This window comes from Ascidiella aspersa, chromosome 7, assembly GCF_963924565.1.
Source record: "Ascidiella aspersa chromosome 7, kaAscAspe10.2, whole genome shotgun sequence".
NCBI classification, from domain to species: domain Eukaryota; kingdom Metazoa; phylum Chordata; class Ascidiacea; order Phlebobranchia; family Ascidiidae; genus Ascidiella; species Ascidiella aspersa.
Window position 1 is genome coordinate 11978368 of NC_139453.1, and position 15710 is coordinate 11994077.

The 15710-nt window shown below is 36.1% G+C and overlaps 1 protein-coding gene across 1 annotated transcript; it reads left to right on the forward strand.

Moving 5' to 3' along the window:
• The first annotated feature begins 10112 nt into the window (after positions 1 to 10112).
• Positions 10113 to 14683, forward strand: LOC146137827 (cyclin-dependent kinase 1-A-like). The gene is made up of 7 exons (XM_083394297.1): positions 10113 to 10228; positions 10747 to 10903; positions 11443 to 11566; positions 11678 to 11848; positions 12406 to 12569; positions 13321 to 13462; positions 13851 to 14683. Exons 1-7 carry the CDS (start codon positions 10183 to 10185, stop codon positions 13980 to 13982), a joined length of 936 nt encoding a protein of 311 aa, XP_083250423.1. The 5' UTR covers positions 10113 to 10182; the 3' UTR covers positions 13983 to 14683.
• The last annotated feature ends 1027 nt before the right edge of the window (positions 14684 to 15710 follow it).

The window sequence follows — 15710 nt, forward strand, 5'->3', positions numbered from 1 at the left end:
TTCACCTCACGATAGAGCAGCGGTTTCCAAACTGGTGTCCGCGGACCAACTCGGGTCCGTACAGCAGTTTCAGAGGGTCCGCAAAGAAAATTATAAATTCATAAACATTAGGTTTTAGCCAATATTTTTAAACATTGTCTGTTATAATTCTTAGTTATCACTCACCAGTTATGCTTTATTATTCGATAATAAAGCGTGTTCTGTGATGTCTCTTGTGACATCATAAAGAATTTTTTATGCTGTACTATGCTATATGTACTATACATGTTATCCGCGAATCGTTCCTACTAGTTAGAAAGTTGTAACACTAGAAAGAAACGTGACTGCAACAGTGTACTACAAGAACATGGGTCAACTGACCCTTGAATTTTTGTAGGGCCGCAAAATATCAAAATCATTGCAAAGGGTCCGCCATGCAAATTTTTAGAAAAGTTTGGGATAGAGGGTCAGAGAATACTAAAGATTCTATATCTAAAGTACATTGTGAAAATAAAACTCGCCTGAAGATTGTATTTTGTATTTATAACTTTTTGCGATTGAACTCAGTTTCAAAAAGAAGTCTTGAATCAAAGGAGAGTAATTTTTCCAGAAAGTACATACACACATACATCGAAATGCGTGCATAAGCTGCGCCTTTTAGGTATTATTCCTACTGAGATGTTTTTGCACTGACAGTGCTTTAGCAAGAAAACACGCGTAAAATGTCTGGTTACTACGCGGGCTTGGTGGGTAACACTGAACTAGGGCATTAAGATCATTAAATATTAACGGCAATACAATATCATAGCGGCTTGAAGTCTTCTTGATGCATTGAATCAAAATGTAATCTAGAATTTTCAGCTAGCACAGCGAGAGAGATTTTTTTAACTATTTTTAGGCTTTAATAGACATAAAGCAAATATAGGTGGTTTATAGTGAAATTACAATGCTTCTACAGATTGTACGCGACTAGCAATTTTGATAACTACTGAACTACGCGATAAATATATGCTTACCTTGGCAGACCAACACTTGTTTTGTTTCTAGTTTGCAAGAGTCCCAAGCCTGTGTAAAAAAATTAAATATTTCTCCAAACTGGTTTACTTTGTCAGAATTTACTCCTGACGTGTTACTATGATTTTAAGCTAAAACATTTGATTTTGTTTTTCAGTACGGTACGATAGCGGCTATCCAACCTTAAACAAGCATTCCCAAAGCTTATCACCGGAACAAAAAAGTTGGATTTAATAAATATATATTAAAAAACAATCGGAAGTTTACCCACCTCTGATACGGAAACAAAAGCTTGAAATACAAGCAACACCCACGCAACGGTAAGACTTTTCATCGTTGTTTTTGGTTCCACCTTTAACGTGTTGCCCTATTTGACAGAAGCTAAACCTACTCTGGTATTGCAAAAAATAAATAAATGCGGCTTCGAAGGTGTGGGTAATGCACTACACACCGCTATCTATAAAGCCCTTCTAAAGGCTAACGGCGTAGGTAAAAATTTTTTTTATAAATTATTAAATCTCAAAACCGTTTATTATGAAAAACAATATTTAGATCGGTACTTTTGCTTCTTCTTTTTAACTGCCACATATTATTTTAGCAATTTCACTGAAATCTCAAACTAATCAAGTATAGAATTTTCTTTCTTCCAAATTTTTAGGTTTTCTGTAACATAGCCGGTCGCTTCTCACCCAAAGGAATAAGCTCATATTCTATACGCCTTTGTTCGTCCTCCTATAATGGTATAATCTAATCTGAATAAATTCACTAAATCAATACAATTCAAAATAGCTTCAACCCAGCATGCGATGATCTAAATGCTTTTAAGTCTACATGTTTCAGAAACGCCTGGAGTGGTCTCAAAATTTAATACCGAAATTTTATCCAAATGTATACTTTAAATCACACGAAGCATGTATTCACATTGGGCCTCGAAAACATGTTGAAGGAAATTGTTCATCGGTTTTCAATTGAACACTACCTGTTCTAGTTATTGGTTGAATTTTTTAAACCATATATGCTAAATACCTAGATTTGCTACAAAACTGGCAATACCCGTCGATACGCAAGGCTAAAGTAAATCATTAAATATTTAAATTTGTATATTGTCTTCAGCGGCCCGATTTGCAATATTAATAAAATTCGCCAAACAGAAAAGTAAACATGGCTTGAAAAACTTACGATACAAGTGCACGCACCGGTTCGCAAAATACTGTCGCCGAGAAAATCACTTTCTGCCCTAGCACAGATCCTAGACTAAAAAACAATTATTTTTTTTTAATTATTTTGCTAAATGTCGTGTAAGTTACGCCGCAAGACTACGTCACTTGGAAGTCATTTTCTAAACTTTGTATATCCTGAAAGCTGCTTGTGTACTCTGGTAGTACATAGATTGAGTACCATGGCAGTAGAAAAGGTCCCCTGGCGCACTTAAAGCATGTAAATTCGTTACGGACAAGAGGCACCGAAACCAGCACCCAAGCTGCAGCTCCTACTTGCGGTTCGAACATTCGCTCGTCCCAAATTCGACGCACTTCTTAAGGTACTACGCCGAGCCTTAAGCACCTACCTGCGCAAAAAAGGAAACGCTAAAAACTAAAATGGTCATTTACGGGCCGAATCGAGTAAAACGCAGCGGCGACCTGAAATGGCTTCAGCGTAGCCAATCGATTCGGCGACCTGTTTCCGAGCGCGGCTTCGTTTTTATTTCGGCCAATTCCGGAGTCCGTTTCCGAATTACAGCGCAAATAACGCAGTTAGGCGGCGCCGCGAGACCCTTGATTAGACGCTGCAATTTGATTTGGCGTCGGTCGCTCGACACGCGACGGACCCTTTCCGGAGGCAAACCGCGGGACTGATTGCGTGAGTGTCCAATGCTTTGACGCTCATCCTGTAAACTTGCGCGCCTGACGCGTCACCTACAGGGTTTACCGCTTCTTTTCTTCCCCATTCGTCGTATGTCGGTGTTTCGGGATGTAATCAGGGGGGCAATCAGGGGCGTAACCAGAAAGTCAAAAAGGGGGTCCTGAATTTTCAACTTAGGGAAGTTCCCTATTTTTCGCCTGACGTTAATGAATAATAACGTCATAAAACAGTGACAGTATGACGTCATAGAATGCTGATTGCAAGACGTGACAAAAAAAAACTCAGAAAGCTGCGAAACCGCAGTGTGCAATCGTTAACTTCAGGCAAAAATACAAACCAAGACTGTGACATATGTGTGATTAATTGTGGTAGAATCATACATAATTCGACCATCAGCAGCGCAGTTTTCAAGTTCCATGAACGAAACTAGCGCTAAATACAAGCACGCCTTTTACCGCGTGCAATATTAAACGAAGATCGTTTTTTCCGGGTGTTATTATGCCACGATTAGCGCAACATCTGCGCCGAGCTGTGTGCCAAGTCAGCTAAATTACAAGCTGCGATTGAGGGGAAATAAATTGTGTCCATTGCACACTTAGCACGTGGTTTTAGAGTATGCTTAAAGAGCATAATTTTGCGTTAACTATCATTACTTGAAATGTTACCTTTGAAACGCGCACGATAGTCATCGTTATACCTCCTTTTAAGAATCTGCTTCAGTTAAACAAATGCCGATGTTACACCAACATCGGATATTAGCGCAGAGACCGAACAGCGAGGGACATACTGCGTATAACTCGACGTATTTTAGCGAGAAAAAAAGAAAGAAGGTTTGACTTAGCGTTGTCAATTGTCGAATACACACTTGCTAATCAGTCGACAACCTAAATAAATAACGAAAGAGAAAAACTATTCAGCGTTTACGGTCGACCAAACTAAAGACGAAAAACGGCGTTTTGCGCTCGATTTTGGTTTCGCATTAGATTAAGACGCGTGACTCAATTACTTGAAAAGCACGCCGCTTCGAACAGTTTGTTAAACCATGACAAAAACGATAACATCACTTACAAAAAAGGGGGGGGGGGGGGTAAGGACTCCCACTCCCTCTGGATACGCTACTGGTGGCAATGGATAGTGTATAAGTAATACATATTACACTTACAAATAATACTAATAATCGCATTTTAAAATTCCAAGGGGGGCAAGTTCCCCAAAAAATCTACCTGGAAATCAATCAACAATAAAGATTCAGTCATTTTTGTTTCGCGACGCAACGCTTTTTCCATTATCCACACCTGCTGTCGCTTTTCACCCAATTTAACCTTTTAAAAAGGGGCGGGAAAGCTCTTATTGGTTTATCGATTGGCCAAAGCTAATTTTAAATGATATTTCAAAGGGTTGTGGTGCGCTTGCGCAGAACCGCAATTTCTCATTAGAGAAACAATGATAGGTAACATAAATAAAAAACATCTGACGAAGCCGGCTTGTATAAGGTGCCGAAACGTTGGTAAAGAATTAAAATTACCAGAGGAGCTGTTTTTTTGATTTATATTATTATGCCTGGCGCAACAGTTTATATAATCATAGGTTTACCTGTGAACAAATTTGCAGTTTTATCGCCCAATTTTTTCAGTTTCATCGAAATACTTTTAACAATGTTAACATATTTATTTCCTTAAAAGTTTGTATTTTTTCTCTCACTTATTTACTTTGTCAGCGGGCCGCACCAACATAAATAAGAAACAAAAACTATTTTATAATCCACTAAATAACTATATCGTATTTCCACACGCTTAATTTTTTAATGTAAGCATACAAACAGGCGTTAGCGTGGTATAGACGCCCAATTAAATTTTAATGATTAAAAGCGCCAAAAACGTTAAGATTTAGAAAACCGTTGATATGTAAATGGATTAACTACCGCCGAAGGCGCCAAAAAGTTTGATATAGTTTGAGTTTTAAACAAGAAAATTGTGTTAAAAAGAAGAAAATTCAAACATCCGCTAAAAATGCTACTATTTATATTATGCGGGGCGCAAACTTTCTGTAAAAGGTGGTTTGAGGCCCGAAAGCCAAGTTGGTCACATCTGGTTTGGACCGATATTCTAAATTTTAAACAGACAAACCAGCCAAGTTTGTGACAAATATTAGGAAGTATTTTTTTAGCATATATTTCTTACATGTAATATAAAAAACAAGCAGTAAAAAAGCACGCAAATGCGAATGATAGTATGTTGAAATGTCACAGGAATTTTGCTGTACAAATCTAAAACTGACTCAACAGGATTTGTACAGAACGTGCAAAATAATTTGAGCTCTTGACATAAATAATATTGTTGTAGTTAAAAGGATCGTACGTCGCGCCTAATGGTTTTCCGCATACATCCCGTGGACCGACTGTTTAAAACCCCTGACTAACAGGACAGAATAAGTTTAATATTATTGAAATCCATTAGGTCTTACGAAGTAACACTTATGTGTAATAAACCTTCAATATATGCTGATAACGTTGTGTTTATGTTTTCGAGCCATGGGGGCGGTAGTTGTATAGGCTGTGGGAGTTAGATTTAGTGAATCCGAGTTCCCGCCAAAGAGTCGTATAACAAACATTTTGTTTTGCTTTCGCAGAATGACATCACAACTCACAAGTTTATTTGTTTCCATCAATAATACATATTTTCTGAAACGTTTAAGTTCCAACAACTTATACGAAACTAATATAGCGGTAACAAAGTTTTAAACTTCGTTTTGGCGTGTTGAATCCTGTAATATTTAAAAGGGGAAAAACGTTCCTTGCATAAGTTAAAACAAAATGTTGCCGGTAAAGTTTAGATCCTCGACTTGGTTTGACCTTTTACTTCAATTTTTTTGGTTCTATTGTGTATAGAATTTTTTATTCAAAACTGAATTATTAAAGCCGAGCATCAGCGTCGCTCATAAACGTCCAGTTAACGACATAACATACACTTCAAACGCATTGATGACATGTTATGTGAAACAGGACTATCCGCTTTTAATGGACTTTTACAAATTCAAAAAATAAACACATAAATAAAACAAACGAAAACATACTCCATATACGCATTTATGTATAAATAAAATAACGACCTGCTTTCTGCAAACTGCCTACGAGATAAACTTTAAAGCAAACGGAAGCTATAAAGGAAAATTATATAGGCCTATAGCCAAACATTTTATTCATTCAGGTTGATCATATGCAACACCTTTAGAAATATCTAATTGTGCGCTTAACTAGAAAACTCATTTTATAGAATTAGCTACCTTAAAAAGGATGACCTATCTTCACAATTACGGATCACTAACTGTTTTGAAATTTGGAGTTGTGGAGTAGTCGTACGTCCTACGACAAGTTCTAAAAACACTCTTCTTTTGTTGAAAAAATCAACTAACAAAACCATTTTGCGCTTCCTGAACAAACATACTGAAACTGCTGATCACGGCCTAAAAATGTGAAAAACACAGGCCTTTCTGGTATACTGATACACAAACATCGTTGTTTCAACATACGTAATTGCTTATATATATCTTATTTATATATTTTACATCACCAGACTGAATAACATCTTGAAAAATAATTCCGGCTGACCACAAACTAAACCTTATAGACACCATTTTAAGCTAAATACCTTGCATTATAATGAAGGTTATGCGCTGAAGCACCTTAACCGCTATACAACGCAAAAAAGGATACACTCTGTTGTTACTTAAATATGGTCATGTTAAATTCCATGTTAACTGTTTCTTCTTGAGCCTATAGCCTTCGCGAAGTAACAGTTACCTCTGAATATAAATAGCATCATATGCGTCACATTTTTATTCCGCTGCTTGTGCAAGAGAACACAGTTGAAATAAAGTTGTAACCTTTTGAAAAAAAGTTCGATGTACGTCCACCACACAGGCCATCGCAAAATACCCGGCAAATAACCGAGGAAACGCGTCGGAAAAATAAAACAATAAGCCTGAAGAGCGATCGTACACACTTTAGGTTATGCACCTCGTTTGTTAGAGGAAGCTATAGCGATTTATTATACCGGCTGATTGGCCCTTTAATGAACCGGTTTAGTTTTTTCGAACTTTGTTTCAATTGTATTAATCCATTTAAACTTTGAACACACTGCTACTACGTTTAGAATATTTTTGCATAAATATTGCGTATAAAGGGTAGTATTCTTTGCATTGGGCTACATAAGCAATGATTGCCATTCCTAAACCTAAAGACAGCCGCGCGGAAGCAATGGTGAAAAATCATACCGATGATATGCGGCACGTGCAGGTGCTTTCGCGTTTTAGGGAAGCAAAACTGTTAACTTCATGCACTCATCTTTCGCCTTATACAACATTACTTTCAACCGCATGTTGAAAACATTTTAAAAAGAGCTTTAAAAATATATGTTTTGTTATCTTACAGAAATGCGTAATAAAGATTTAAAGTTATGTGACGAAGATAGTGTTTAAGGCGGAAGCTGCTATAATGTAACAAAAATAAAAAAAAACATAAGAACAGAGAACCGAATGTACTTTTTTAAATAGTGTGGCTTGTTGACCCTCTTGAATTCCGAACAACTTTATTTAAAACACTTCTCTATAACGTATTACTTATTGTAGGCTAGTTTTTAGGAATTAGGCCTATATTCCGGGTTTGCAAACACAATTGAGTTGAGGTATTAGGCCTATTTAAATTGGTGCAGCTTGGGGTATACGACAAAAAGTAATCTTTACAAAATATTTTCTAAAAACGCACAATTTTATAGTAGGCTATATTATGTAGTCAAACAGGTGTCCAAAACTTTCATTCCGCTACCGATACCCTATATTTTATGCTAAATCTAAATTACGTCATTGCTGTAATTTTCTACGAGTCTAGAGATGGCAACAGCGCAGCGTTTGCGTCCGCTTGCGCGGTTTAGCAAACTTACCACACAGCGGCGCATAAATAAATCGCCGCATACCGCGTGCGGAATGTCAAAGTTTTCTTCTTAGTTAATTGAAAAAAAGCAAGCAGTTTACACATGGCTGTTTGATCCGTCAAAAGTAAGCTGTTGCCCGTACTTTTATGTTTGAACTAGATTTTAGGTGTTTGTAATTTTGCGGTCAGCGCAGCTTAAGATTTCGAAAATAATTCGCAGTGCAGCGCATCTTGCGAACAACTTATTAAAGTGCGGTGCGGACAGCGAACACCAATTTTGTATTTTTACTATCTCCGTACAAGCATCGGTTATCGGCTTAAAAGCCGCCAAACGATATTATATTATCCCTAGTTAAAACTGTAACATCCCTTGTTAAAACTGTGACTGAAAAGTTAAATCTCCAATTTGGTATGGACTAATAAATTTAGCCTACCAGGGACATTTTTTCAATTGCATTTTACTGACCAGCATATGGTTTACGCTAAACATTACAATACGGCTATTCGATAGACAACTCCCGAAAAAAAGTTTATTCCTATATTGGTAACTGTATATAAAACAATCACATTAGACCTGCAGTATGAAAAAGAAGAAACGTTTGCTTTACCATAAAAACTGGTACAACCAGGGAGTCGAACCGTTTGACTTTTCCGGTTCAGGTTCGGTTCGGGTTCAAGAATTTTTTCGGAATCCGGTTCAGTTCCGGTTTCGGTTCAGAGGAATTTAAAAGTTCCGGTTCAGCTCCGGTTCGACCATCGCTCTTTCAAAACCGGTTCATGAAGTTCCGGTTCAGATACAATACAATTTGCGTTAAATCTCAAAATATGGGTCGATAAATTTAGAGAATAATGTTTGAATTGTAAGTCATTTAATCTAAGTTACGTGATGTATTAAAAAAACAGCAACTCATTATTGAAATATCTAAAAAATAAAAAATCAACGATTTTTTTATTCAATATTTATATTTTTTCATAAAATTTCAAATATGGCGTAACTTGACTCTGCAAAATAGAAGTTGTGACGTCATGCAGGAGCCAACCGCTTTTATTTACAGGTTCGGGTTCGGTTAGTTCAGGTACTTTCAAATTATTCGGTTCAGTTCCGGTTCAGCTCCTTAAAATCTTATTAAAACCGGTTCGGGTTCAATTATGGTTCGAAAAAAATTGACCCAAAACCGGTTCATAAAGTTCCTGTTCGGTTCCGGCTCGACTCCCTGGGTACAAGCCGTTTAATTTTTGAGATTAATATTTATTATTCTGTCTGTGTTCAGGACAATCAAAAAGTTTAGGTTTAGCTTGACTTGACCGAAATTGTTTTGAAGTATTGTATTTTAACATATTTAGTTTTGCCTATCGTTAAATACCTCTTTTAATTCGTATCACTAGCATAAAAAATAAAACAATCGCCAGCATGAGTATTCGTTGGTGCCGTGCAAATCACTTATTTTACAGGATATAGGATTCTAGGTAAAGGTTCGATTCATTTGCAATGTTTAGGTTCAGTTTCAAGTGTTGAATTTTTTTCAAAATGGTTAAAGGATATTTACATTTTTTGTTCAAAATCATCACCACGAGTTTGACTCAACTTCAAACGTAAAAGTAGTTATAACGATTTTGCTGATATACCGGTAGTCAACTTTCTTATTGGATAAACCTGGTAGTCTGTAACGTTTTATTATTTGAATTTTATTTTTTTATTTTTCACTGTTTAGGAATATTTTTCGGTCATCCTGCGAACTTTTACTTAAATTTATTTAACGTGTTTTTTTTGTTGGCAGATCTTAGTTGCAACATAAAAATCTTAAGCGCATCATTTTGTTAGAACTCTATGAAAAGTCATTTAAACGTGTGGACATTCTGATTGGTCGCCGCAGCGATGCGTCACTAAATCACCGCACCTCATTGGTTCACGATAAACAGCGCTTTGTACGAACATTTGGTTGTGAATACTTTCAGTCATTTTTGTTGTTGAAATAGGTTAACGTCGTTACCAGTGCCATTTAGAACAAAGTTGTCTGAGTGGTGCCGTAAACATTCCAATCTAGAGTTATAGATATGTTACTTGTTTCTTTAATTACGTTAAACGGTAATGCCCTAGACGAATGGGATTCCAAAATCGCAAAACTCAATAAATTTTTTCAGTTCTAGAGTTTGTGGCTTTCGTTAAAGTTTATATATAACGGTTTGAAAACTAAACTATGTACGAAGTCGTAACACTTAACTTTGCCTTGTTAAGATTAATGCCAAAGGAACATTTATATTAATTAATACATATATATTCTATCAAAATGCTTGTAATTTTACAAAACTTTGTATTTTGTTTTAACTGAGCATATTTTAATTTCTAGATTATAAATTAATTTTCGAAACAGTTGTGAACTGGTACTACTCAATACACAATGGCCCTTCATGATGATTATGTTAAAATCGAAAAGATTGGAGAAGGTATATTATTTATCTGTTGTTTGTAAACTATAATTTGTTAATGTAGTTGAAATTCGATATAGTAAAAATGCATTTTTGTATAGGCACAAAAAATAGCAAAATAGAAACGTATGATATTAATAGTACATTATAAAAAAACGGTGAAATAAATATTAGAGGTTAAATGGCGATTTGGGTTAGGGTGTGAGTTAGCAATTAAGTTTCAGCTGGTCAAGTATTGCTTTTGTATTGATTCTCCCATATTTATTTATTTTCCTTGCAATTTTGACAACTTGTTTCGCTACTGTAAAGAAAGTGGTAGTATTCTACACCATTGCCGAATAAATATCATAATAATATTTGACCCACCCAAATTGCACTGATGTACCACTAGTGTCTGTAATGCTAAAATAATATGTTTTGGATGTTGCACGTTTTTATTTTGCATTTTTTTGCCTTGCTTTCTACATGCAAAAATCAATGAGCGCCTTTTTGTATATAAAGTCAAAACTAGGAAGTTTAATAGATTTGTTTTTTAGGAACCTATGGTGTTGTCTACAAGGGCCGCAACAAAAAGACAAACCAGGTTGTTGCACTGAAAAAGATCCGGCTTGAAAGTGAGGAAGAAGGTGTTCCGAGCACTGCCATCCGTGAAATTTCAATCCTCAAGGAGCTTACACATCCAAACATTGTCTCGTAAGTTTCCTTTGTCTACAATTAGCTGGGGCCCAGTTGGAAACTGTTATTTTTGCGTGTGGGGGACAATTTTGTCAAACATAAAAGGCTGGGTTAAATATATATTTAAATAAACAATCCTATTAGGAGCTTTGTGTGTTAATTCTACTGATTTTTAAAATACACCAGTCAAAAGCAAACACACTTTTAATAAACACCACGGAACGCTGGTTGAGGAGCATTGGTCTACTCTGGCATTAATATATTTTGTTGTTCATGTTGTGATCCTAAAAAAAATGTTTGTGCTAAATACAGGATTTTTTTCTCCAAATACATTTCGTCTCTGCACAAACATACCAGTTTGATCCATCTAGTTTGCTCCAGTCAAACCCTGCTAATTTAAATTATTAGATAAAATTACTTGCTCTACCATAAAGACCTGTTATTAAAATAGCTTTGTTAAATGCTAATTTTTGTTTTCATTGATATATTTTTGTTTTTTTTATGAATATGTGTACTTATATCAAATGCAACCATTTGATTTATATTTATTTCAATAGGTTGCAAGATGTGGTTTTACAAGAAAACAATCTGTTTCTTGTTTTTGAATTTCTACAAATGGATCTAAAAAAGTATATGGACACTATTCCATCTGGGAAATATATGGACAAAGAGCTGGTTCGGGTAAGAAAGTAGTTTAATTTCTGAACTATGTACACTTGGTGACGTGGACAAAAGTAAAAAGAGAGTTATATGAATTAAGCCTTCTTGTGATGTTAATTAATTTTCTTTTAGAGCTACACATATCAAATCCTACAAGGCATCACATATTGTCACTCAAGACGTGTGCTGCATCGTGACATGAAGCCGCAAAACTTGTTGATTGATCGCAACGGGATAATAAAGCTCGCAGATTTTGGTCTTGCCAGAGCATTTGGAATACCAGTCAGAGTTTACACCCATGAGGTGAATATTTGTTGTTTAGATTAATTAGAGATAAACCGGTATATCAGTTTACTCATAATATCGGCCTATATTTGGCTTCTACCGATATATCGGTATCAGTAAATGTAGGAAGATACTTTGGGCCATATTTTAGTCCTAAAATATGATATAATTTTTCCTGTACAACAAACAACTTACTCATTTTTTGAACAAAAATTGTAGGTTTTAACATCACACCAAGTCAATAGACAAAATTGTAAAAAAATCTGGTATCGGTATTGGTTCTAAAAAGTAATACCGGTTGATTTCTAGTTCAGATAATAAACATAAAAACTTAACTGTAGTGTTCAACATTGTGAAATTTTGTTTAACTTGACTACTTGCATGTTTATTATATTATATACCCTTGCATTGCTAAAAACAGTAACATAACACAGCTGATTATTATCCACGAACTGGCTTCACTCAATGTATTTCTTTTCTATAGTATATATATAATTAAAATTAGTTTCAAAACTACAAAAGAAAGTTCATTATAATCAATACATGTAAAGGTCATATTTAACACTGTTCATTAGGTTGTAACACTGTGGTATCGAGCTCCGGAAGTTTTGCTTGGATCGTCAAGATATTCCACACCAGTTGATGTTTGGAGCATTGGAACCATCTTTGCAGAGATGGCCACAAAACGTCCACTGTTTCATGGCGACTCAGAAATTGACCAGCTTTTCCGCATTTTCAGGTAAATATAGAACCAAAATATGTGAGGGGTAATTCTAGTGTGTGTTTTTTTCACATGTCTGTGTACTGTATAGGCATCGTCACATTCTGATACTGTTCAACGGTAAATTGTATGAAATAAGACATTAATAACATACCAATAAAAAACATTTCTTCAAATTGTTTTCCAAAAACCACACTCAAAACTACTATGTTTGAACTGTTACAGTAAGAAGCTTGTGTCATCAATGTTAATTCAAACTTAATAATCTGCTATGGTCATGGATAAGGTAATTACAATGTAAACACTTCCATTGTTTAAATTCTGCTTTAATCTCAAGCATCTGGTATTGCCTTGGGCTTCATATACTCGTTGACTAACCAGTCAAGTTTGACAAGCTACAGCTACCCTTGTAAATTGTTCATTGTTGTACTTGATTTTGAATTTTTTTACTCCCAAGTTAAGTCATTGGCATACAAAATTGTTATTCTATAAAATATATTCGTTCTATTTCAAGCAATATGTTGCAAACTTGTTCAACTGAACCAATACCCAATATTTTTCCTTTACATTTACAGATTGAGGTAAAATACCTATAAATTTAAAAAAACAAACATTTAAAAGTTTTAATTAAAACACTAAAGATTACTGTAGGTTTGCCAAGATAATGCGGTCCTTGAAGTTAAGTCAATCGTCTAAATTAATTAAGTGTAGTCAAGTAATTTTGTCCAAAATTCATATGTCGTTACAACGTGGAATTGTGACGTCACAGGGTGCTGGGAACCCCCACCGATGACGTGTGGCCGGGGGTTTGTCAGTTGAAGGACTACAAGCAGTCGTTTCCCAAGTGGAAGGGCGCCACACTGGCCGAGTCGGTGAAGAATCTAAATGAGGAAGGCATCGATCTTCTAGCTGTAAGTTTAAGCGCAATGCGCACTGTATATAGTGGGTTAAAAGTGTGTTTTTTTCTACGGTAAAATTCGCTTTAACTGCCATGTAAAACACCCTTTTCCCCTTTGAATATAAAAGTTTTTCTTTATATTCTAATAAAAAAATTCCGATAAAATGTTACTAAAAAAGTAACAACAAAGAAGGTCTTACATTAGTGGCTCTGCAAACAAACGTTGGGAACATGACACCAAAAGCTGTATTGAACGCTTTTTAAACTTGCCAAAGTATGAAGGGAGGCTAGCAACCAAAAGTTAGAAAACTAAAGGCAATATATTGTATTTTTTTATTTAGACATGGCAAATAACAATAACAGTAAGGAATACAAACTTTAAACACGGAAAAATGTTTCAGAAATGCTTGATCTACAATCCGGCCAAGCGTATCTCGGCCAAGGTGGCCCTGTGCCACCCCTACTTCGACGGTCTGGACAAGAAGGCCCTCCCGGGAACTCACGTGCCCCTGGTGCCTCGGATTGCAGCGTAAAGGAATCCCAGCGTAAAATACCTGGATTAACCAAAATCGAATTGCTGGATGCCTACGAAACTTCGAAACTTCCTTGTGATGACCACGAAGCCCCTAGTCTTGTGTTGTTACTGCCCTTAACCCCGCTCTGAAGAAAGGAAGCCGACGTGTATGACGCCGACGTGCGATTTACGGCGCCCCAACTTGTGTGCTTTCTTCTATTTGACATTTACGTTTTTCTCTTCTTTCGCGTTTATTCCATTCTTCTACCCGTCTTTTTGCCACCGACTTCCGGCCGGCCGGCTGACCGAGTTTCGTTTATTTTCCTTTTCTCCACTTAACCCGCGTGTAGAAGTAAAAACAAGCAAAGCTGCAATGCTGTGTGACGCGGCGAGGTATCGAGTTTTACCTATTGTAGTTAACTGACTCCAGTCAGATGGAAAAGTTTGGGTTAACAAAATGTTACTTCTTTAGTTTTCACTGTTGATTAACTAAAAAATAAGGTTATGGCTACATTGAAACGTTCCAAGGTTATTTTCTACTGTTGATTAGGTCGCAAATTCCTTTTGCCACATTTAGCCATTTTGATGTACCTTTTTCTCCTAAATTGACCTGGAAAAAAAAATGCCTTTGATCGACCGATACCACCCGAGATTATCGGACAAGTACCAACACTACCACTTTTGATTTCGGGTGTCCGCTTATATCCGATATTACCGGACATTCCGTGTGGCAGGTCTACCATTTATTAAATAAAATGCTCCTGGCATACTGTGGCCTATTCGTAAAATAAGTAGAAAATGTTTAATTGCTAATCAATAGTAATTATTTAAGGAATTGTCAAGTATAGAATTATCTCTTGGGGTAAAAGGTTTTCTCCTTTAATATTAGTTCCAAGTTTAATAGGTGTGACCACGTCTAAGTATTCTAAAACAGATAAAGTACCCAGGGTTAAATAGAGTATTTAACAATTCAAATCTAACTGGTAAAGACCTAATGTAGTTGTATCGGCGATGCTAATTTATTACACCTTAAATTAGCGTGATAATTTGCTAAATCTCTCTAAATTTTGCGTGCTTATACAAATGAAACAATCCGTCATACTCATGCTGTGTGTTCTTCAAAACTATTGCGTATCATTTGCCGGTGTAACTTTTCTAGCATCATGGTAGGCTATAGCCCATGATTACAAAAAATGAATATGGCATTGAACGTGTAATTAAAACATAATGTCAGGGATAGCTAAACGCAGTGTTTCTCAACCTTTTTCACCCTAGGGCGCACTCGTAAACCTTTCAAAACGCGGCGGCGCACCTGACGAGCGAGTCGACTGCTAACTTTGTTTGGGTGATTTGTTTTTTGCTGGCAGTTGTTATTACATCAGGCTCCTAATTTTATTATCTATAAAGAAGCCTGCGGAGTCGGTTAAAAATAACCTTTATTTCACCCATGTACGCAACTAAATTAAGTGGATTTTCAACTATCCCCTCATAGGGGTGTCATATATCTCATCCACCCACAAACCATTGCTGGAAAATATCCACCATATGCTATTCCGTCTTTTCAATTTGCAGTTGGAGTTTGGGGTTAAGTAAAAGGTTTTAAAGGCTTTATTCTTGCAATTTAGGCCCCATTTAGACGAATTTAGGTCTTATTTTGATTTAAACGTTATTACGAGTATTAGGTATTAGCAGTGACGTGCGGAGAGGTTCCTAGATGATGAGGCACTAATTTTTTCAAGCCACGCTT